Here is a 21,031-nt window from a genome sequence, read left to right as displayed (position 1 = left end):
TGCTGGAGCTGGGGCCAGGAGAGTTCCCCTGCGATGGGTTGTCCCCAGCGAGGCAGGGCTGGTCTCGGGGTCCACTCTCGCTCCACCTCCAGGGGAAAATGCTTGGGACTGTGTGGCCGGAGACCTCCGCGTGGCCGAGGCTCGGAGCTCGGTTTGCAAGAGCGGAGCAGGTAGAACTTGGGGTTGTTTATGATCATCTCCTCCCTTTTAAACTTCTCTGGGTTGGCAGAAGGAGAACAGCGTAACAACTCCTTGCAGGTCTCTGTAAGTGGTTTAGAGCTGCTGCTGCTGCTTCACGTGGTTGGAGAAATGAGGATGTACGACTGCTGGCCGCGCCGCGAGGGCTGGCACGTGGCTGGGCCGGGGAAGGTGGTGGTCGGTCTCATGCCATACCTGTGGCACGCCGGGGCGGCATGGGGGCTAGTGCCAGAGCTCGCAGGCAGCAGTTTGCGAGCGCTCGAGGTTGTGTCCAGGTAGAGTTGGCACCAGGGTTTGACCTCTGGGATGAGCTCGCTGCATCCCAGCCCCGAAATGCTGGTGACCAGAGCCTGTGGCAGCCAGAGGGTTAAGCTGGGAAGGGAAGCAGCGATGGGGAGCCCTGGAGCATCCATGCCTTGTAAATGAAAGAGCTCGCCAGGGGTGAGCAGCGAAGGGGTGAGCTGCAGAGGACCGTTTCCGGCGCGGGGAGGGGGAAGCGCGCAGCGAGCGAGCGGAAGCGCGCGCAGCGAGTGGGGACGGCTGGAGCTGCGTGCGGTGAGTTCTCGTGCCGGTGGCTCTGCGCTGTGGTCCTACCTGGTCACCTACTGAAGCACGCGCCCCAGAGCGGGGATCGCTGTTCCTTTTTTTGATCTCTGAAAATGGATTTATCCCCCTGCATGAATAAAAGCCTTCGTGCCTGGAGCATCTTGCGTGCTCAGGAGGCACCTGGATGCCTCTCTGACAGTTCTAGGGTGGATTTGGTCTAATGAAGTGTAGTTAAGCATCCTCTGCTGTTTGTAGGTCATGTTTGTTGGCACCCGGGTGGAAACGCAAGCGGAGAAGGAAACGTAACCAGTTGGTAGGTGGGCCTGGGCTGGCGGCCAGCCTGAAACCATAGCCTGGTGCCCAGGGATGCGAGGGACGGGCTCCAGCTCGGGCCCAGCTGTGCCAGCTGTGCTCAGATGATTGCAATCAAATAATAGAAACGTCCCTCAGTTACAGTGCGGTGGTGTAGGTCTGCAGCAGTGGCAGCTCAGCGCACCAGGCAGAGCCCCCTCCGGCACGCTGGCTGCCCCCAGTTTTGGACCACGCTGTGCCTCACGTTCCCTGGTACCCACACATCCCTGTGGGGACAGTGCGGTTCCGCCGTGTTTGGCACAGGGGCATCCCGCAGTGGCTCTGACTGGACAGCCGAAGAAAGCGGCGGTGCCTGGGCCGCGCTGGGTTTGCATCCAGCCCCGGCTCTGCTGTCTCCCTCCCTCCCGACTCCTCCTGTCCCTTCGGAAGGGAAAGCTGTGCCTTTGCCACCCTCTCCCCAGGTTGGATCCGTTTCTGTAGCTCATGGTCACCGGCTCGGTGTGCGAAGGGGAGAGGCTGCAGTCCCGCCAGCTGGCTGCAGTTATCCACGAGCTGTAAATTCATTCATTGGTTCTAAAAACATCTCTATTACACCCTACAGGCACAATTTTGTAAGATTGCCGCTCCCAAAAATTGAAAGATTAGTTGGTCCACGCTGCTCCCCCCAAAACACCTGTGGATGCTCAGCTGCCTGGGAAGCAGTTGTGTTTTCACGCTCTGATATACCGCTGTTCGCTGCTGTGAATCTTATCTCTGTGTTCACATGGACCCAACCAACAAATTGGGAAGCCTGCGCGGTCTTTCCAGTGTCTGCTGCGTGGAGTTATCCCCACCGCAGCGTCCTGGTCGTCTAGGTGCTTGTAGATCTGCAAGAACTGGCTGCCGAATCACCAAAAGGTGGCAAATAATCACCAAAAGGTGGCAAATGCTTGGTGCTCCCTGCACCTGAGGGACGTGTCTCATTTACCCAGTGAGCGTTAGCGTTTCTCCATCGATTGTGGGTGCGTATAGCGTGGGAATGGTTTGAATCTGGTGGCGGGTGGCAGTGGCAGAGGTGCAGCCTCCCGGCCTCTCCCCGGCGGCTCCGTGAAGCTGCTGAGCACCAAGTCCGAGCTCCAGGATCAGCTCTGCTCTCCCGGGTCACCGGCATCCCGCTGCCTGCTCATCGCTGGAGCAGAGCACAGAGCTGCTGGGTTTAGCCGGGACCTGGGGTACACGAGACGTTCCTGCTTCAGCCTCCCCAAGGGTTATTTAACCTTTGTGTTTCTGCAGTGGAAACACCATTCTCTTACAGATCCCTTTCCCAAATCCTTAATGTGGACTGCCAGCCCTGGCGTTCGGGGGTTTTGGGGTGTCAACCTGTGTTTGCATCCCCTGCCTGCAGCCGCCCCGGCTTGTTGTGGCCGTGTGGCATCAATGCGGCGTTTCCAAGCCCTCGGTTTGCCGGCAGCCCCTCGCCAGCAGCGTTTCGCAAAGCCCCATCCCACGACCGCCCACGCACGGCGTCCAGCTGGCCGGAGGAGCGGGGGGCTCCCCGGGGCTCCCCCCTTTCCCCTACGGGGTGTCTTTCATCTGCAGCTTTGCAGATGTTGGGTTTGGCTCGTGTCTAACGTGCAACAATTACAGCGCAACAGCCCACAGTCTTTGGCAAAATCAACTTTGGAGCAGCTGTCCTGAGTCAGCCCCGGCGCCCGGGCTGCAGCCCCGCGGCTGTTCCCGCTCTATGCAGCGCTGCCCTGATGGTCTTGACATCTCCCGTGCCGGCCTGGAGAGGGTTTCCCTGGCAGAGGAGGTCTAAATATGGCACAAACACATGTAACCGTGTGCTTCGTGTTTATCCGAGAACGTGTGAGCCAGAGGGAGCTGCAGGCTGTGGGCTCTCTGCCCCGGCCCCCCTCCCCGCAGGAGGGACAAGCAGCCTGTTACGGTGGCACTGGGGAAGCAATGGTGTCTGAGGGGCTGATCCTGCTCTTGCCAGGGAATCGGTGATGATCAGGAATTTCTGGCAGTGTATTGTGTGTTTATTAACCCGTCCCTCCTTGCAGCCCTCCGGAGGGGGTGGCTTGGCGATGCTGGCACCGAGAGCGCCGCAGGTTTGGCACTGTCCCTGCAGAGAGCACAACGGATCAAACAAGTACAGGATCTGCCCGTGGCGCATCCTGGCAGCCACTGTTTCTGCTCCGATTTATTTCTAGGATCTTTGTAATTTCGACAAGTCTCTGCCGGGGATGTTCCCAGGCACCGCAGCCCCCTGTGCCTGTGCCATGGAGTGGTCCTGCGGCTCGGCCGCATCCTGCCTCTGCTGGCACAGACCCCTTGGAGCCAAGCAGGATGCTCGAGTCCTTGCTAAGAAAAGACCAGCTTGGTGCTGGGAAACTAAAAAGTGAAGGTCTGGGTTGCAGCATTTCCCTTTGGAGTCTGCTGGTGCCGTCGGGGCATTTGTGTCCTTGCGTCCCTGCTGTCCTGCAGACCCTCCTAGTTGCAATATCTTCATTTGTATTTGATATTTTTCCCCACGCAGGAGCCAGGTGCTAGAAGAAAATGTCCTTTAAGTCACTTTTTCCCCCGCAGGCGAGCCGAAGCAGCGTGGGCCGCGCCGCCGGCTGTGCTGCTCGAGCGCATCCCGGGTGGCAGCGCGCCTGCGCGCTCGGTGGTGACAAACCGCCGTCTGCCATCGTCCCCCGCTTCCTGTGCCTTTTGTCTTGCTGGGGGCTGGGGAGTCCCGAGCCCTCCTGAAGGCAACGTGGCGAGGCGGCACGTAGTGTTTGCTCCCTGTGCCGGGGACGGCTTTGCCTGCGTGTCCCCCTGCCCACGGAGGGGCTCAGCCCCTTCTGCAGGTTGCTCGTTAGCAGAGCTTGATAGACCAGCAGCAGCCGGGAGGTGCCGGAGATGCTCCTGACCTTTATCCCAAGCGGAGGGTGGCTTTCTGCTCCGTTTGTTTAATTTCTCTATGTGAGGTGCTGGACCTTATCTATACCAATTTCCCAGGCTGATGTCCCGTCCTGTGGGGTCAGTGTGTTTTGGGGTCTCTCCCGCATGTGTGAGCGGTGCCTGCAGGAGTTAAAGCCATTGCATAACCCAGCGCTGCTGCCGGTGACAGCATATTTTCCACGTGATTTAGTCCCTGGTTTTGTTTTTTTGTTTGTTTGGGGGTTTTTTAGTGGTATATAGGGAATTTTTTTCCACTTTTGGCCTTGCCGTTTTGGTACAGGGCTAATTTGGGATCTGCGGTGAGACCAGACCTTTGGCACGGGGGGGCTGGGCGGCTTTGCAAGGGGCACCGTGGCAGCGTGTCGCCAGCTGTGCCAGAGCCCGGATCCGTGCGTGCCCGGGGAGGAGCGCGTCGCTACCGCGCGCATCAGCTACGGCACACGTCAGCTACAGCATGTTTGCTCTCCAGCAGCTCCATGAGTAACGCTGGTCTGCACAGCCCGGGATTGGAAAAACAGTGTTCCAAGTGACCCAGCAGTCTTTGGGATCAGTTCTGGGTTTGCTTTTTTAATTATTTTTATAATATTTTTTTTCTGCTTGGTCTATATTCGAGGGCGTGGAAGCGCTCTGTGCTCGCAGGAAGCGAGCGCTTCTGCCTCGCGGACCCCAGCAGGCTCCGCTCTGAAGCTGCTCCCGCAGCTCCTGCCCGTCGCCGGAGGGGAAGGGATGATGGGCTGGGGTTTGGTGGAGCCCCTTTGGACCAGCCACGCTCCTGCGGACAAATCTGTTTGGAGGGAGGGAGGGAAAACCCTCATCAGCAGCACCTCATCAAAGGCCAGAAATGACAGCGGGGTGAGGAGATGAGCTGAGCGCCGTATACCTGTTTGAAGGAATGAAGGTGAGGACTTTGCAATAAGTCCTTTGTAAATAATAATGATTTTTTTTTTAATTAATAATAATCAAATAAATCATAAAAAGTAATGAATAAGCTTTGCAAAAGGCTTAACAAAAATAAAATGTTTGCCTAGGCTGGTGGCGGCGGGGACCCCGGCATCCATGAGCAGCAGCCCAGGGTGAGGAGGGCTCTCAGGAGCACGGTTTCCTAAAACCTGCCTCTCCGTGCCTGTGTTTGAGGAGTCGGCCCTGCGCGGCTGATACCTTCAGGAGCTCGCAAGGACCAGGCTGAGCTTGTGGATGCTCTGCCTTCAGGATATTCGCTCTGTCCGCTGGCGACGCGGAGCGCCTGGGGCTGGGTGGGAGCGGATTGCATCGCCCGCTAGCGCATCGCGGGTGCTGTGTCCTTCCCGGTGGCAGATGCTCCCGCCCGGGGCAGCGGATGGTTCCCCCGACTTTGTTCTGAAGGCATTAAAACAGGCAGTAGGTGTATGTTTGCTTCTCCTAAAGCACTTTGCTAGCCTGGAGCCGTCTTGCAGGGGAGACAAGCGCCCTGTCTCTGCGGGAAGCCGGAGGGTTTGGGTTCCTCGGGTGGATATTGGCAGAATTAGAGCGGGGTCGTGAAAGCTGCGTGGGTGTTGTCTGGCACGACCTGTTTTGATGCAGATGCGTTGGTTTTGGGGTTTTTTGGTGAGAAGTGAGCTGAGGCCAGCAGCCTGTGCGCTGCGTCAGCTGGAGCTCGAGGAGGGCGCTGTCGGTAGACGCTGAGGACTTTTCTGTGTCTGCAGAGCCATCCAGTTCCCTGAAACGCAGCCACGAGGCATTCCCACCAGCAATCTGCATAGCGCTGTAATTACAGCGGTACGGAGCAGCGGGCAGGCTGTGTAGGTTTGTGAGCCTTTAACGGCAGCGCCTGGGCGCAGGGCCGTGTTGCTAAAAGCCTTCGTCACTCACTAAATAAACTCCTGGACTTGTGCCGAGGACTTTCTCGGCGCTGGGTCCCGCTCCGTGGCAGCGGTGGATCGGCGGCTCGTGGGACCTGGTGTGCCCGCTCCCCCTGGAGCAGCATCCCTTTGCTGCGTTCAGCTGTGGTGGGCTTGGCGATGCAGGCAGGGGTCAAGGTGTATCCAGTAAGAAGGGGAATCCCGAATTTTATGTAATTACAAGCAAAGGAAGATCCCACGTGCCTCCTCTCTCAGCCTCCCAGTGCCCTGAGTCCCCACGTGCCGGTGTTAGTAGTGGAGATGCAGCACGTGTTTTATTCCCGCGTCGGATGCAACAGGCAGCTTCTTTCATTCCCCACCAGGAGCAGCATCCCGGCGCTGCCTGCCGCCCCTGACCACCTTCTCTTTGCCTCTGCAGGTCCAGAGGCAGTTCCCAGCCACGCCCCCGGCATGACGGACGCGCCCCGGGATGCCGGCCTCAAGCAGCCGGCGCCGACACGGCCGGCGAAACCGGCTGCAGACTTCGGCTACGTGGGGATAGACGCCATCCTGGAGCAGATGAGACGGAAAGCCATGAAGCAGGGGTTCGAGTTCAACATCATGGTCGTGGGTGAGTTCTCTTCCTCGCGCCAGCTGCCCGCAACGTGCGCGGCGAGTTGTTTTTGTCCTCTCTGTGCCGATGTTTGTCCTCTCGGGAGCCTCCTCGGGAGCAGCAGTTTGGGCTCAAGCATTGGAGTCTTTGCCTTCGGGGTCAGCAAACCCCGCTCCCGAGGAGCTGGCTTGAATTCAGCTGCCGTTAAAGCTGGCGATGTGACGTGGCCCGTCGTCTCGTGCGTCTTCCCACGTCTTTGGGGTGCGTTACCCATAGGCACATCCCGGAGGGGAACACGCCAGGGGGTGTTGGGACTCACCGAAGCCTTGCAGAGAGTTCCCTTGCCTGCTCTCCTGCGAGCCCTGCGCTGGTTTGAGCAGTCAGGGAGTGCGTTAGGGCTCAAGGGCTTGCCTTGAAATACCAGAGCCCTCATCTTTGCTGGTATTTCCAGCAATTTGGCTAAAATTCCTGCTCCTGAGTTTTCTTGTATTTAAGAGACCATGCTTAGCAGCTCAGGCAGCAGATGCCGCCACGGTACAAGTACCAGGGAAGAAATGTCGCGTGTGATTTACTGGTGGGAATAACGACCAGCAAGAGGGTTTGCATAGCTGGGTCATTCGGCTTGAACGGCTTCTGCTACCGGTGGCTCCTCTGGGGACCCGCAGTGCAGCACAGGGGGGGAATGAGAGTGTCCCAAAGGGTGTCCACATGCGGAGAGGGAGAGCTGGAAGGTTGTGTCCCCAAATCCCGCTGCCTGCCAGCTCTTGTTCCTTACCTTTCTGAGGCAGCAGGGTGGATGGGACGGACGAAGGGGCTCTATTTCAGCTAGAGGCCACTGGCTGCATCGCCGCTGCCAGCCACTCGCCGGCATAATGCTGGGTATACTGGCGAGCTGGGCAGGCACCATGGGAGGCCATGCAAGGGGGAGAAGGGGAAAGAAATGAGTTTTTTCTGCATTTTTCTGGCTGTCGGTGTCTGGCTTGGTCCTGTGGAGCCCCTCGTGTGAGCTGGGGCTGTGGGGGCAGCAGCTCTCCCTGCCTGAATCTCCCAGGGGAGGCGGTGTGGTGGTGGGGTCTCGCCGTCCCCCTTCCTCCTGCGAGGAGTTGCGTAGGGCTGCGGGTTCATGCGGGGATGCCCATGGGGTAGGAGCCCCCCGTAGACCTGGGGGGGTTCCTGAGGTTACGGGGGGAGCTTATCCAGAGTTTGCTTATTAAAAGATACTTGTGCGCTGTAGTTTCCCAGCGAGCTCTGCTGATGCTCTGCCTTTCCTATTTCATACACAAACTGATCAGCAGGGAGGGCTCGCCGGGCTGGGAGGTGGCTGCGAACCCGCTCACTGCAGAACCGGTTCTTGCAAGGTTTTTTAACAATCCCAGCGCTTTGCTGCCAGCGGAGCAGCACTCCCGGGGGCAGAGGGATCGCAGCGCTGATCCTGCGAGTCCGTGAGTGAGATTGCACGAGCTGAGCCCCCATTTCCCTGCCAGAAGAGGCACCCGTCCCCCTGCGAGCAGGCTGTGCCGCCACAGCACCGCGGCTTTCTGCTCTGCAGATGCGGAGGGATGTTCAGGAAAGGGCCCCGGCTTTGCCTTGGCAGCGCTGTGTGTGGTATGAAAGCCCGTGTGCTGCAGCGCGGCTGGAAAACATTGTTCTTGCCTTGGCAGGCTCGGGGCTGACTGTTTACAGGCTGGGGAATTCGTGGCAGCATAAACAAGCGGAGCTCCGGCCCTCCCAGAAGACGCGGGGAGGGATGCGGGAGGAGCAGCACCTCGTGGGGTACCCCTCAGGGAGGGGATGCTCTGCTGGGGCCGGGAGGCAGCAGCCAGCCCTCATCCTGCTGCGCTTCTCCAGGGGATGGACAGGCTTTTAGGGATTCGTTTGGCTCCTTTATTCCCATTCAGTCTAAGCCGCGAGTCCTTGCATTGAAATGATTGCCATCCCTGTTTTGCGGGTGGGAGATGCAAGGAGTGAGGTGTCTTCTGCAGGGGAGGTGGGGATTGAGCACCACTGCCAGCACGGGGTCACCGTGCCCACACTGTGTCCTTGTCGTGGGGCTTTTTGAAAATCCTCTGCCCTGTGTATCAGGGCCCCTCTTCAAAAGGGTTTTGCCAGCCTAACCGAAGCTCTGAGAGGCTTTGGGATGAGGTCAGCTTAGCCCCCTGTTGTGTAAGGCTGGGGAGATGAGAAAAAAGGTCTACGCTTAAAATAAAAAAGAAACCCAAAGCACATCTTTTGTGTTGAGGTCTTGGTGCCGAGCAGCTGGGAGGAGAGGAGAGGAGAGGAGGGTTGGCCAGGCGCAGCGAAGCTCCGCCGCTCTTTCCCCACCTGATTCCAGCTCAGGGAGACGACCAGGGAGGTGGGAGCGGGTCCGCCCTGCGCTCGGCCATCACCTCCCCGCGGTGCAGCCACAGCCGCAGCTCGGCGAGGTCAGCCTGTGGTTCAGAGAGGCACATCGCATCCATGTCCACCGGCAGCTCTCTTCTCTGGTCCCTTCCCAGGCAGTCCAGCTCCGGCAGCTTGGATGGGCACGAACGCAGAGACCGACTTGCAGGAGCTGTCTGAGATGGCACGTCGCACCGCTTTCCCCCTCTCCCCACGTGCTCCGTTTAATGATGAGCAGCGCAACGAGAGCTTTGCTTTGGCACTCTGCATTCGCAGCTCCAGCCCGGGTTGTGCTTGGCCCTGTGTGTTTTCAGGCAGCAGAGGATGGGGAGCACCAGACCCCAGCCTGCTCCACGTGGTTTTTCTGCAGCCCAGCTGTGCCAGTGGCTGATGTGCAGGGTTTCCCAGCCCTGGGTTGCAGCGTGCCATCGGTAGCGTTGCGAACTCAGCTCCAAATTACTGTTCGATGAGGGAGTGGGGCTGGCCAGGAGGTGATGCCCAGTGCTGATGTGCTGGTTGACCCTACTGTTGGCTTAGCGTTGGGTGCCTTTGGCAGCCTGGCTGGGTCGGTGTGCTGGAGGAGGTAGGTGAAATCCTTGCTGGCCCTGTGCTTATTGATACCCGGCGGTGCCAGGGACGTGTCGGCAGCAGTGCCGCGGCAGCTGGCTGCAACGTGGCTCAGCAGAACGGGACCAAAGGGACCCCCTGTGGTGTGTGCAGGAGCTCTGCAGTGATTGCAGAGGGCACGGGACATCTGCTCTAAAGCCAAGCGTCTGCTCCATGGGTTTTGAGGAGTTTCTCTGTTTTCTTTGCTCTGGAAAAATTATTCTCTGAGCTCATGGGACAACTGGTCTGGAGAGTCGAGAGCTGCTGGTGTCCTTTCTGCGTGGATCGACCTCAGCTCCGGGATATAAGGCATAAAAAAGCTTCTCTGTAAAAGATGTTTTTTTCTGAAGTTGTGGAATCTCATGTGCTTCCTGGGACGGTGTTTGTGGGTCTGGCCTGGACCTGCCTGAAAGGGTCCGTGCAGCCAGCTGGTCCGATTGCAAAAGCAAATCTGGCCGGGAAGCAGCAGTGGATGCTGCAGGGCTGAGGTTTGGAAGGCTGTCGCTGCTGCTAACCTGTCCAGCTAAGGGTTTGCCAAGCTGCTCCTAAGTCTTCCCTGTGGAGCAGGACAGGGGAGGCCGCAGGGGGATAAAGGCACAGCTGCGTCAGGGTGCTCCTTCCCGGGGTTCCCTGGTCCCTGTGCCCTTCTTCAGGGCTGCTGAGTGTCACCGCACCCCTTAGAACATCCTCGACGGTGTCCTCGGGATTGCTGTGATTTCGGCTGGACGCAAGGAACTAGCTCTTGCCCTGCTTGCTCCCAGCAAGCTGGCTGCTTTGGAGCCAGGGAAGGTGCTCGCTGCCCGCAGCATCCTCCTGCCCGGGAGGGACTCGAGCACCTTCAGCCGGGGAGGCTGCAGGGGGGCAGCTGCGCCTCTGTCCTCCCTCCCGCCGATCCAGCGCAGGCTGAGTCTGTCAGCATCCCCATCCTCTGGCCCCTGAAAAAAATAGCCCGGAAACGAGTGAGTGCTGACTGTGGTTTATCCTGCTCTTTTCCAGGTCAGAGCGGCTTGGGGAAATCCACGTTAATCAACACCCTCTTCAAATCCAAAATCAGCCGGAAATCTGTACAGCCGACTTCTGAAGAGCGGATCCCCAAGACCATTGAAATCAAATCCATCACTCACGGTCAGGCTCTGCAGATCCCACCTGGTGCTTTGGCTTTTGGTCCTGCTCTGCCTTGTGTCTCCAGAGACTCACGGGGGTTGTGAACCTCCACTAAACCTTCACTCCCTTCTGTCTGAAAGGGCTTTGACCATCCGGAGATGCTTGCGGGGCTCAGAAAACATCTATTTTCTCTTTATCCACCAGCATTGACTTAACTGTGATGGGAGGGAACCCTTGAGGTGGCCACGGGGGGTGGCATTTCAGGGCAGGTGTGGTGCTGCATCCCTTTGGGAGGGCTGATTTGTGGCTGTTAAAAGCTGTGAAGGTGCGTTCTGCCCTGGGGCCAGCTCTGCAGCTGATTTTGGGAGGGCAGGCTTGGCCGGAGCACCCATCGACGCCTGCCTCACGCGTACCGGCTTTCTTCTCCATTTCAGAGATTGAAGAGAAAGGGGTTCGCATGAAGCTGACAGTCATCGACACCCCGGGCTTTGGAGACCACATCAACAACGAGAACTGGTGAGCTGGGGACCAGCGCGGAGGGAAGGTGGCTGAGCCCCGGGGCATCCTGACCCGTTGCTGGTGCCGTAGCCTGGTCCTGTGCCACCCATGCTCTGCAGGGAGCTGGGGGAGAAGGTTGTTGTGGGTGGCAGCGCGGTGCCACGCTCTCCAGGAGTGATTACGGACTCTGTGAGAGCCCACAAACGTCCTGCTGTTCCGGGCATGAGACAAGCTTTGTTCGCGGCTGGGAGCAGCTGTGTGCCGGCATGGCCGGTCCCCGGCCCTTACTCACATGGCTCTGAAGGCTGAACCCTGCCAGGACTCCCCGGGACAGTGGCTGGCTGTGCGGGATGGCCCCCCCGGGACAGGGCTGGCCTGGCCGGCCGGTGGCAGGTGTCTTCTCCTCACTGCAAGCTGGGCTGGCCTTTGTGGGGTTCCACGCTGCTCTTCCTCTCGTGCCACAACGGGGTGCGAAGTGCTGAGGGACTGCCCTGCTCAGCAGCCGGGTGTTTGAGCGTGGTTTGGGTTGGTTGGTTTGTTTTATGGGATTCGGTAAGATGCTGAGCATCCCCCGCTCGGCGGGCTCTGCATCACACAGTCAGACCAGGTGGGAGGTTGGTCCAGGGTGGTCCACATCCCTCATGCAAACCCAACGTCCTGCGTTCCTCGCTCTCTGCAGCTGGCAGCCCATCATGAAGTTCATCAACGACCAGTACGAGAAGTACCTGCAGGAGGAGATCAACATTAACCGGAAGAAGCGGATCCCCGACACGCGGGTGCACTGCTGTATATACTTTATCCCAGCCACCGGCCACTCGTACGTACCCTGCCGCCCTCGCTCCGACCCTCGGGGCTTCCCTCTCCTCTGTTCCATCTTGGGCAGCGCAGCCATCAGGGTCGTCCTCGCGATTCCCCAATGCTTCTTGGGGACTTGAGGAGCTTGAGGACAACGTGAAGCTGTCCTTCCCAGGGCTGTGGCATCTGGAGCCCTCGCAATGACGCAGCAGAGGTGCTGTACCCCAGAGAAACATGATGTTTCCTCTTCCGAGGGGCCATCAAAGCCTCCCTGAGCTCCGGTTAGCTGCTTGCCTTGCTTTGGTCACCTTGCTTGCTTGACCAAGGATGGCCACCAGTTGCTGAGCTCTCAGATTGGACAGAAAGGCTGCCTTTGCGAACAGAACGTTAATTTTTCTTTGGTGTGGCCCTGCCTTTGTGAGCGGAGAAGCCGGTTTTCCTCGCGCTGCCGAGGGAGTGAACACCCTCACCCTTTAAGGGGATTTTATAGGTTGTTTGACGAGTCTGCAAGCAGGATGGCGTTTATTCAGCGCAGAGCTCTCCTGGCTCTGGCACTTCTCAAGCGACAGCATCAAAGGCCCAGATCTTGCTCTATTTTTTTCTTTCTTTTTTTTTTTTTTTTTTTCTCAGGCACATAGCCCGCAGTGAAAATCTGGGGCGCTTAAAGTGTCTTGAAAAACGCGACTTAAAGTATCACAACATAAAACGAGACCAAGGTTTCCTTTTGATTTGTGTCAATTCCTTCCACTTCTGGCTCTGCCTGCGTGGGGATTTTTTTGGGTCTGTTTTCAAAAGTAAACTTGAGCCGCCAGCGCTGTATTAATGTCAGCCTTTTCCTCTTCCCCATGTAGAGATTTATTCCAATAGAAAAGACTTTGTTTTGCTTCTGCCAGTGGGTAGACCAAAAATGCATCCTTTGCTGGAATAAAATGACTGCATGGGCCAGTTATGCTCTTCTTGTGTAACCGGCTGTCGATTGGGAGCAGAGGGGCTGACGAAACGTTTATGGTTTAATACGATAAAGCAAAAAACGTTTCAAAGGGAGATGACATTTTTAGGCCAGTCAGCGTGTTGGTCCCGCTTATCTCCGTGCCGATCTCCAGACCCTGCCTTGGCAGGTTGGGTGGTGCGGCATTGACTATGCTGGAGCTTTATCTCATCGCTTTGGGTGTTTAACCCTTAAAAGAGCATCCAGTGCTTGGATCCTGCAGATACATGACCTGCATGGAGGCTGCACGTTTTGGGTGGCGGTGGTGTGGAGCCCCCTCCCCATGTCCCCCACCGGAGCCCCTCCAGCCGTGCGCTCTGGTTTCTCTCACCCGCCGGCTAACAGCAATTGCGTGGAAGTTCAGCTGCTTTTTTTCTTTCTCTCCAACGAACATGTGTTTCCAATATCCGAGCGAGCCCGGCGGTTGGAGGCCGTTGTTGCTGAGCCCTGCGCTGATCCTCCTTCCCCGTAGCCTGATAGCCCGGCGGGGGCTGCCGCTCGCTCCCCTCCGTGGCTTGGGGGGGGCTGTGCTTTCCTGCCCCGGTGTCAGAGCCGCCCGTCCCCTTCTGCCACAGGATGGAGATAAGCCAAGGAATGAGTGAAGGGGGACAAACCCCACTGGGAGGGAGAAGTCGGTGGGAAATTTTGCTTCTCCAAGAGCTCGAGCAGGCATTGGGTTTCCTTTCTGCTCCCTTGTGAAGCCCAAGTTACGTTTCTCATCATCACGGATGGGCTTTCCCCAGCACTGCCCGGGGTCCGTGGACACGAATGGACGAAGTGGCCACCTCTCCTGAGGGGTGAAGTTGCCACAGCAGCACTGGTAGCAGAGGTTCACGTTCATTTTGGAGGACAACAGCTTGGGAGGCCGTGTCGTGGGGCTGTCACACAATGTTAAGTGCAGGTCTGTGTCCCTGCCGAGGCAGGTGGTCCGTGGTCCCATGTGGGGATGAGAAGGGCATCAAGGTCCTTGCTTTGGCGCTTCTGGCTTCACCGGGAGGCGATGGGGAGCACGGCTGGCAAGGGCAGTGGCTCGTAGTGCTGCAGGGACCTGCCCTAGGGACATCTGCACCCAGCTGCGGAGGACCCCACTGTGCTCATGTGGCACCATCCGTGGGCTCCCCGTACCGTTTGCTGTCCTGGGTTGCTTCGTGCTGTCCGTCCTGGGATAACACTTGCATGGGGCTTGTTTGCATTGCCCGTCCCCTGTGACCAACCGAAGCAGCAGAGCAGCAGTGACTCGTGTCCGTCCGTCCCACCCCGCAGGCATGGTCAGGCACGGCACAGGACTCGGCATCCCTCCCCTGCACGTGGCGGCTGCAGGCAGCCGGGGCAGAGCCTGCCGGGTCGCTGGGTGAGACCTTGCTTTTTTCTGAAATAAAAAGGGAAGGAGAGGGGGGGGAAAGGCAAAGTCAACCAAGTGCACAGATTCAGAGGCTGGAGTGGAGGGTTGCTCGGCTCCAGTTTCAATCTGGCCCTCCCGTCTGGGCAGCTCAAGTGTTAATCAACGGATTAAATCGAGTTTCTGGTGCTGTCTCCCTTTGCGGGGAGTTCGGGGCAGGCTTTGCAACCCGTCTAGTTTGCACACACCCTGTCTTTCTTGTAACACTCCCGTAAAACCATGTTTGCAAAGGCTAAGTAATGTGCTGGCAGGGGCTTTTGGCTGCAGCCGCGCAAGCCCTGCTCTTTGCCACCCAATAAATATCTCAGCTCTGACCCCTGTGAAGCACCGCTCGGCTCTGAAACGGCACTCTGAAACACCGCCGCCGCCTCGGCAGCCCCTTTTCTGCCTGTTCCAGAGCTGTTGGCTGACGGACTGCCGCCCACTGATGCTTTCCCCTCTAGCTGCCCCTCCTGGTGCCCGCCAGGTCCCTCAAGCAGGCTGAAGGGACCCAGTGATGGGGCTGGGCGGCTGCTGGGTGTTCGCTGGTATTTGCTTAATGCACCGATCGAATTCTTGCCGCTAGTTTGAGCTGGGGCACAACCAAAAGGAAATAACTTTGCAGCTCGCCGTGAATTTTGATTCCTCTAATGGCATTTCAAGGGAACCGGCAGGAATGAGCCTCTGCTGAGATCCTGTCTGTGCACGGTGGCTGCGGGCAATGCCGAAATAATGTGTCCCCAGCCACGATAATATGTCCCCAGCTGCTCTGTTTTCCCCAGCCCCATAGCAAGAGAGGATGGAGGAGCAACCAGTACTTGGCTGGGGTGGGCTGGAGCCCTTCCTGCAGCTCCTGCTCCAGCCCATCCGCTCCCCTTAGAGCTCCTCCACCCCCTCCCAGTGAAACCCAAAGTGCGTATGTGTCTAGCTGCAAGTTTGTATTATCAGGGACCGTTTGGGGAAGGGGAAGAAAACGGATGCTTTTTCTTCTTGAGCTCTGCCTTCTCTTTCGTGATCTGCTTGGAGCGGATTGCGTGCACGCGAAATGAAATAAGGCGCTTTCTCTTGCTGTTTTGTGTGTTTGTATAGCTAAGGCTTTCACTGCTAATCCTCGCCAGGAGCCGGCGTCGATGCTTTGTGCAGGTGAACCAAGTTCAGATACCTGGCAGAGGCCAGCACTGCTGTGCCTGTGACTTCTTATGGGATTGTGGTGGCTAAACACCAAAAGCGGTCCCTGCAGATACCAGCAGCAGTCCCGGCTGTCCTGGGCCGTGCCTCGCAGTGGGAGGTTAAGAGGGATTAGGTCTGGGCTTGCTCCATCACGACCTGGGCCATGTCTGCCTGGGTCTGTACAGGGCTATTGGTGCAAATCAAGGTCTTGGCACTCATGATCGCCTTAAGCCATTAAGATCACCTGCTGGAGCGTGTCCAGAGGAGAGCCACGAGGATGATCCGAGGGCTGGAGAACCTCTCCTGTGAGGAGAGGCTGAGAGAGTTGGGGGTGTTCAGCCTGGAGAAGAGAAGGCTCCGGGGAGATCTTATTGCGGCCTTCCAGTCCCTAAAGGGGCTACAGGAGAGCTGGGGAGGGACTTTTTACAGGGGCATGTAGTGACAGGACGAGGGGGGATGGATATAAACTGGAAGAGGACAGGTTTAGATTAAACATTAGGAAGAAGTTTTTCACTTTAAGGGTGGTGCGGCACTGGCCCAGGTTGCCCAGAGAGGTTGTTGAGGCCCCATCCCTGGAGGGGTTCAAGGCCAGGCTGGAGGTGGCCTTGGGCAACCTGGGCTGGTGGGAGGTGTCCCTGCCCAGGGCAGGGAGGTTGGAACTTGATGATCTTTAAGGTCCTTTCCAACCTAAACCATTCTATGATTCTCCTTTGCTGCCTTCACATGAACATGACGTCTAGCGACAGGTCTTGTTCTTAGTGAACAGAATCACTTTCTTTTATATACTTGGGGATTTTGGGGGCTACCCAGCAGGAACTGGTAGAATGTCTATAAACTTGCAAAAATACCCTAAAAATACACAGTTTGCCCCTCTGGGGAGTCCCTTGGTTCCCTTCCTGTTCTCCAGGATGGTGTAGGGAGGTGACCTCCATGGACGAGGCACTTCCAGAAGCTCATCATAGAATCACAGAATGGTTTAGGTTGGAAGGGACCTTGAAGATCATCCAGTTCCAACCCCCATGCCATGGGCAGGGACACCTTGTGCTAGATCCAGGTGCACTAGGTCACGGGAGCAGAAAGTTGTGTCAAAGGTTCCTTGGCCTCTCCTGGCTTTGGGTGCAGACCGGTGTGGGACACGCTCACTGCACCTGCGTGGATGCTGGTGGGCACGGGCAGAGGTGTGGGTGGCTCCGGCTCTGCCTGCGCCACTCGGGCTCACTGCCGGCATCCTCCAGGTGTCGGTGAGGGTTCGGTAACGGGGCTTTTGCATATCAGTCGAGCTGAAACTCAAATATGTGGTTGATTATGAATTCATCTGCATCAGCCACACGTGCATCCTGGTCTTCATTCCAAAAGAAAAGCTGATGAAGGAGGCAGGAACACATTCTCGGTAGGGGAAGAGGCTTGAAGAGGGGAAAAAATGTTTGAAAAATAGCAAAGAGAGAGGAGGGGATAGAAGTCTGCTGGGAAAGGAGCATAACTGCATTACTTCCTTGGAGGTCTGGGAAATACATTATGCAGAGCTCTAAACAATGTTTGCCAGCAGCAAGTCTGCTTAGATGTGTCCGTGTGGGTTTCCTTGTGTTTTTTTCTTTTCTTTTCTTTTCTCTTTTTTTTTTAATAGCCAAACTCTTTTCTTTCCTGGGGCCCAGGGTGATCTGTGACTCTTGAGTTTGTGTTAGGAACTCATTTGTCCGCATGCTAAAGACGTGCTCTGGGCTACGTGTGCCATTGGGGTGCGGGGAGAAGGTCCACCTGGCACAGTCCAGCCTGATCCCTGGGAGAGGGGTGGGTTTGACCAGGGGAGGGCTCAGCTGGGTCACCAGTGCTGGCTGCTCCAGAGCAGCCTCGAGCTGCCATTTTCGGATCACCTAGAGCTGTGCGGGTCTCTCTGGGGGTGGACGTCCCTCCCTTGGCGCAGGGGTGGCCTCACGGGATGGGGACGCTGCCTGGTGGCTGCCGAGGAGCGGGATCAGCCCCTTCCCCTTTGCACTTGAGTGACTCTTGCTGGGTTTGCAGGAGCCGTGCTGGCTCTGCGGGGGTCTCTGAGCGCTTCGTAGGGCCCAAGAAGACCATGGTGGGGTTTGGCTTCAATGTGTTGGCAGTAGGTGCTCTCTTGGGCATGTTCTCCCCGAGTGCTCTGCTCTGCTCTCTGCTTCCCCACACAGGGCTCCTACTGGGTGCCTGCTTGCACCTGGACATTTTAAGTCACCATCCCATTTATTTTGGTTTCTTTCCTGTTGCTGTGAACCTCTGCTTTGTGGCATAGGGCTGGTCTGCCCTTGGAGAGGTCTCATTCTTGGTGCCAGCTCTGCCACTGAAGCCTACGGCTCTTCGGAAAGGTGACTTCACCTCTCTCTGCCCCAGTTTCAGCAAAGATGAGTTGGATTGTGTCCTGCTGGCACGTGCCACCACCGGAGGTCATGGGGTTGTATGAGCGGCAGAGGTGTCCCTTTGTTCCTGGGGCTCTGGCGGTGACCTTCGTGCCCCTTCCCTGGGTGCTTTCAGCGAGGGCTCGTTTCAAACCGCTCCGTAGTGCATGAGCATCCCGAAGGTGTTCCTGTACCCTGGTCTCCCTTGGGATCTCCAGGTTTCCTTTTTCAAGGCAACATCTGCTCAACTGTCCTGTATGGACCCATGTCCCCGTCACCTCCAGAGCCACCAAAGGTGACCTGCACCAAGTGGAGGTGTCCCAAGGGGGGCTTTCCCCTAGCTTGCTTGGGAACCCCCATCAGTAAAAACACCTTCAGGGAGGACTGAGGAGCGAGGGAGGGTCATGGCCGAGTGCCCTCGTCGCTGTCTGCAGCCGGACTGCAGCCCTCGGACGCGGCGCAGCGTGGCGCTGGAGGTCACCTCCGTGCTGTCAGCAGGAGCATTTAGCAGGGAGGGATTTCCCCAGGGGCTGATCGTTGAGGTTATGCAATCTCTGCAGCTTCCCTCTGCTGAGACTTTTCGTTGTAGAGATTTTTCTGGCATTTTTGCCCTCTGGACCAAGCAGCATCTCTTCTGGGCTATGTGATCCCCTGGGGAATTACCAGAGCCTTTTCTAATCGCAGCCGATGGCTGCGAGATGCAGTCCTGGCTCGTAGACGACAGCGGGCTGGTGCTCAGAGCAGCGAGGATGTGAGCAGCAATAGTCACCTGTGGCCATTTCCATGTCGTGCTGTCCCTGGATGGTGAGTGACAGCTTGGATAGGGCTGGAGAAGGTTTCACACGGCAGTCTCTTCCCCCGCTGGATTTGTACATCGTGGATGGGCTGTCCCCGCAGCCAGCATCACCCGTGCTCTCACCCCGGCTTCGCCAAGGACGCGTGTAGCTTTGGGCAAGGTCCCGCAGTCCTCTGTGGCTGAGCATCCGTGTGAGGATAAAAGCCCTCTCCCACTGCACGGGGCTTTGCGAGGGTTCGCAGGCGATAGCGGGGCGCTTTGAAAGGGAAACGTTTTAAGTGTTTGTCTGCGAGCCGCCTCTGGGGCGGACGCGTGCTGTCGTGCTTTTAAGAAGACGCCTTTATTTGTCCTATCCGAAAGGAAGCGATTCCCCCTGTGTGTCTAGTCTTGGAATGCCCCCTCTCTGCCGGGGCATTGCAGCAGCCCCCACCTCGCTAGCGGTGCGCAAATCCCCTCTTTTCCCGCTGTATTTTTCAGGCTCCGACCACTAGACATCGAGTTCATGAAACGCCTCAGCAAAGTGGTCAACATCGTCCCCGTGATTGCGAAAGCCGACACGTTAACGCTGGAGGAGAGGGACTACTTCAAACAAAGGGTAAGGGGCCGGCGGCTCTTCTTCGGGCTCCCATCTCGTGTCCCCCAGCCCCTCCTGCCCCTTTCCCCTCCCCGGTTCCCCCGGCAGAGCCAGGAAGGCGAGCGCCTGGCCGGGAGCCCGGCGCATTCCTCCGGCTGCAGCTCTGAGCAATCCCACGTGGCCGGAGGAAAGGCCAGCACTCCAAGCCATTCCTTGTGTTTCTCTTGGATCTTTGTCAGCGCAGGCTAAGTTTCGAGCTCTAAGTCTCGGGGCCTGTTTCTCCTGCCTCCTTTAGTGGTGTTGTTATTTTCAGGCTGGTTTCTGTTATTTTGGGAGGTAGGTGGTGCTGCACGTAGAGGCTGGAAAAACCCATCCTGGGCGGCATCATGCACTGATACGGGAACCAGGCAAAAAAAAAATGTGTGGGTTTGCTGCGCTCAGCTGGGCAAGATTTATGGGGGAAGCAAGGCATGAAATTCCCTGGTGGTGGGGAGCGGAGGAGGGGCTGTCTGAATGCACGACGAGGCATGGGCTTTCCTCTGTGCACGCACACGTGGAGATGCCCCACTTTGGGGTTCGGTAAGGGCTATAAATCCGCTTGTGTAGGCAACGGATGTGGCTGCAGCCGTGGTGGCCTCAGCATCCCCTGCCAGAAGTAAGCAAGCCCCCAAGCTCCTTGGTCCACGAATCTGAATGGCAGGGAAGCGATGCGAATTGAAAGGGGGTCTTGCCAAAAGGGCAGTTTTGGGGGCCACCTCTGATAGGGATGCAAAGTGCAGTTGGTTAAGGAGAGGACGGCAGAAGAATGTGAGCCACCCCTTCCCACGGTGGTGTTCTTCTGGTTCTCCATGGGCAGGATCAGGCACTGAAATACCCAGTCTGGTGTTGGGGGCTGAATCCAAACTCTGCAAGCTGTTCCCTTTGCGGTGAGGCAGAGGATGGCTGGAAACGGAGCCGAGAGGTAGTCCCGGCTGGGCTTGGGTGGTGTGTCAGCCTCTTTGCCCGGAGCTGTGCGAGGGGCTGGCGCGGGAGGATGGGGGGGTGAGTCCACGGTGCCCCCTCTGCTCTCTGCAGTGGCATTTGCAGAGCGATGCCTCCGTTCAGAGGTAGGGAGTGCACCCGTCTCTGTGTCTGCACGTGGCTGGCTGGCTCTGGGACTACAAAGTCAGTCTGGGACCTAAAATGTCACCTGGGCGCTCTCGGCTGCTGCTACCATCCTTGTGTAACGAAACGCTGTGGGGAGACCGCCTGGCTCGCCTGCTCTGCACCAGCTCGGCGCAGGATGAGCTCGCCCTATCTCTCATTACATTCCTGAGTGTAACCAGACCCCCAAAATCCTTCCAGATGGAGGGAGAACACACGTAGCCCACGTGGCGTGTTTGCATGCCCCTTCTGCAAGGGGCTCGCCCTCCGTACGCTCACGGCTCCAAACCCGCTGGTGCAAACGAGGGGGCAGGTAATCAGTGTGGGGAGGGGGGCACAGGCTGGGACCCTTTGCTCCAGCGCGTCTGCGTGCGCAATTCCAAAAATCAGAGCTCCGTCTGCATCTGGGGGTGTAGCTGGTTCGGAGAGGCGATGGGTTTTTGGGTTTGGGTAAGGGTGGGCAGGTGATGGTGAAGCACCAGCCTGGCTGGAGGCTACTTAGGCTGATGGCAGCGCCGCGCTGAGTTAGCGGAATGGGCTCCGATGCCCTGCGGAGTTGGCTTTGTTGGCTTGTGCCCCTAAAAATAGTGTGCGGGTTTGGCTGGGGGGCGGAAAGCTGACTGGGGGGTTTCTCTGGGCTGGATCCGCTTCCTTTGCCAGCCCGCAACGTAGGGCTGACGCGGAGGAGTTTATTGCCACAGGGAGCGATGGGGGCGGGGGCGCAGGCTGCGTTTGGGTTTGCAGCTTTGTTGGAGAAGGCTGATCCTCCGTGCTCCCCGTGAGCTGATCCTCCACCCAGGAATCAGATTTT

The 21,031-nt window shown here is 57.8% G+C and overlaps 1 protein-coding gene across 1 annotated transcript in view; it reads left to right on the top strand.

The window, feature by feature from the left end:
* Positions 1 to 6,239: 6,239 nt before the first annotated feature.
* Positions 6,240 to 21,031, top strand: part of SEPT9 (septin 9) — a 19,042-nt gene continuing 4,250 nt past the window's right edge. Inside the window, exons 1-5 of the mRNA XM_009888703.1 lie at positions 6,240 to 6,435; positions 10,399 to 10,527; positions 10,941 to 11,022; positions 11,684 to 11,821; positions 18,981 to 19,098. Coding sequence (XP_009887005.1) covers positions 6,276 to 6,435; positions 10,399 to 10,527; positions 10,941 to 11,022; positions 11,684 to 11,821; positions 18,981 to 19,098 — 627 coding nt within the window. The 5' untranslated portion in view covers positions 6,240 to 6,275. The remainder of the gene's footprint in view (positions 6,436 to 10,398; positions 10,528 to 10,940; positions 11,023 to 11,683; positions 11,822 to 18,980; positions 19,099 to 21,031) is intronic.

Source organism: Charadrius vociferus, unplaced genomic scaffold (assembly GCF_000708025.1).
Source record: "Charadrius vociferus isolate BGI_N301 unplaced genomic scaffold, ASM70802v2 scaffold281, whole genome shotgun sequence".
Taxonomy (NCBI): Eukaryota; Metazoa; Chordata; class Aves; order Charadriiformes; family Charadriidae; genus Charadrius; species Charadrius vociferus.
Note: the sequence above shows the minus strand (reverse complement) of the source record. Positions and strands in the feature narration are given on the sequence as shown.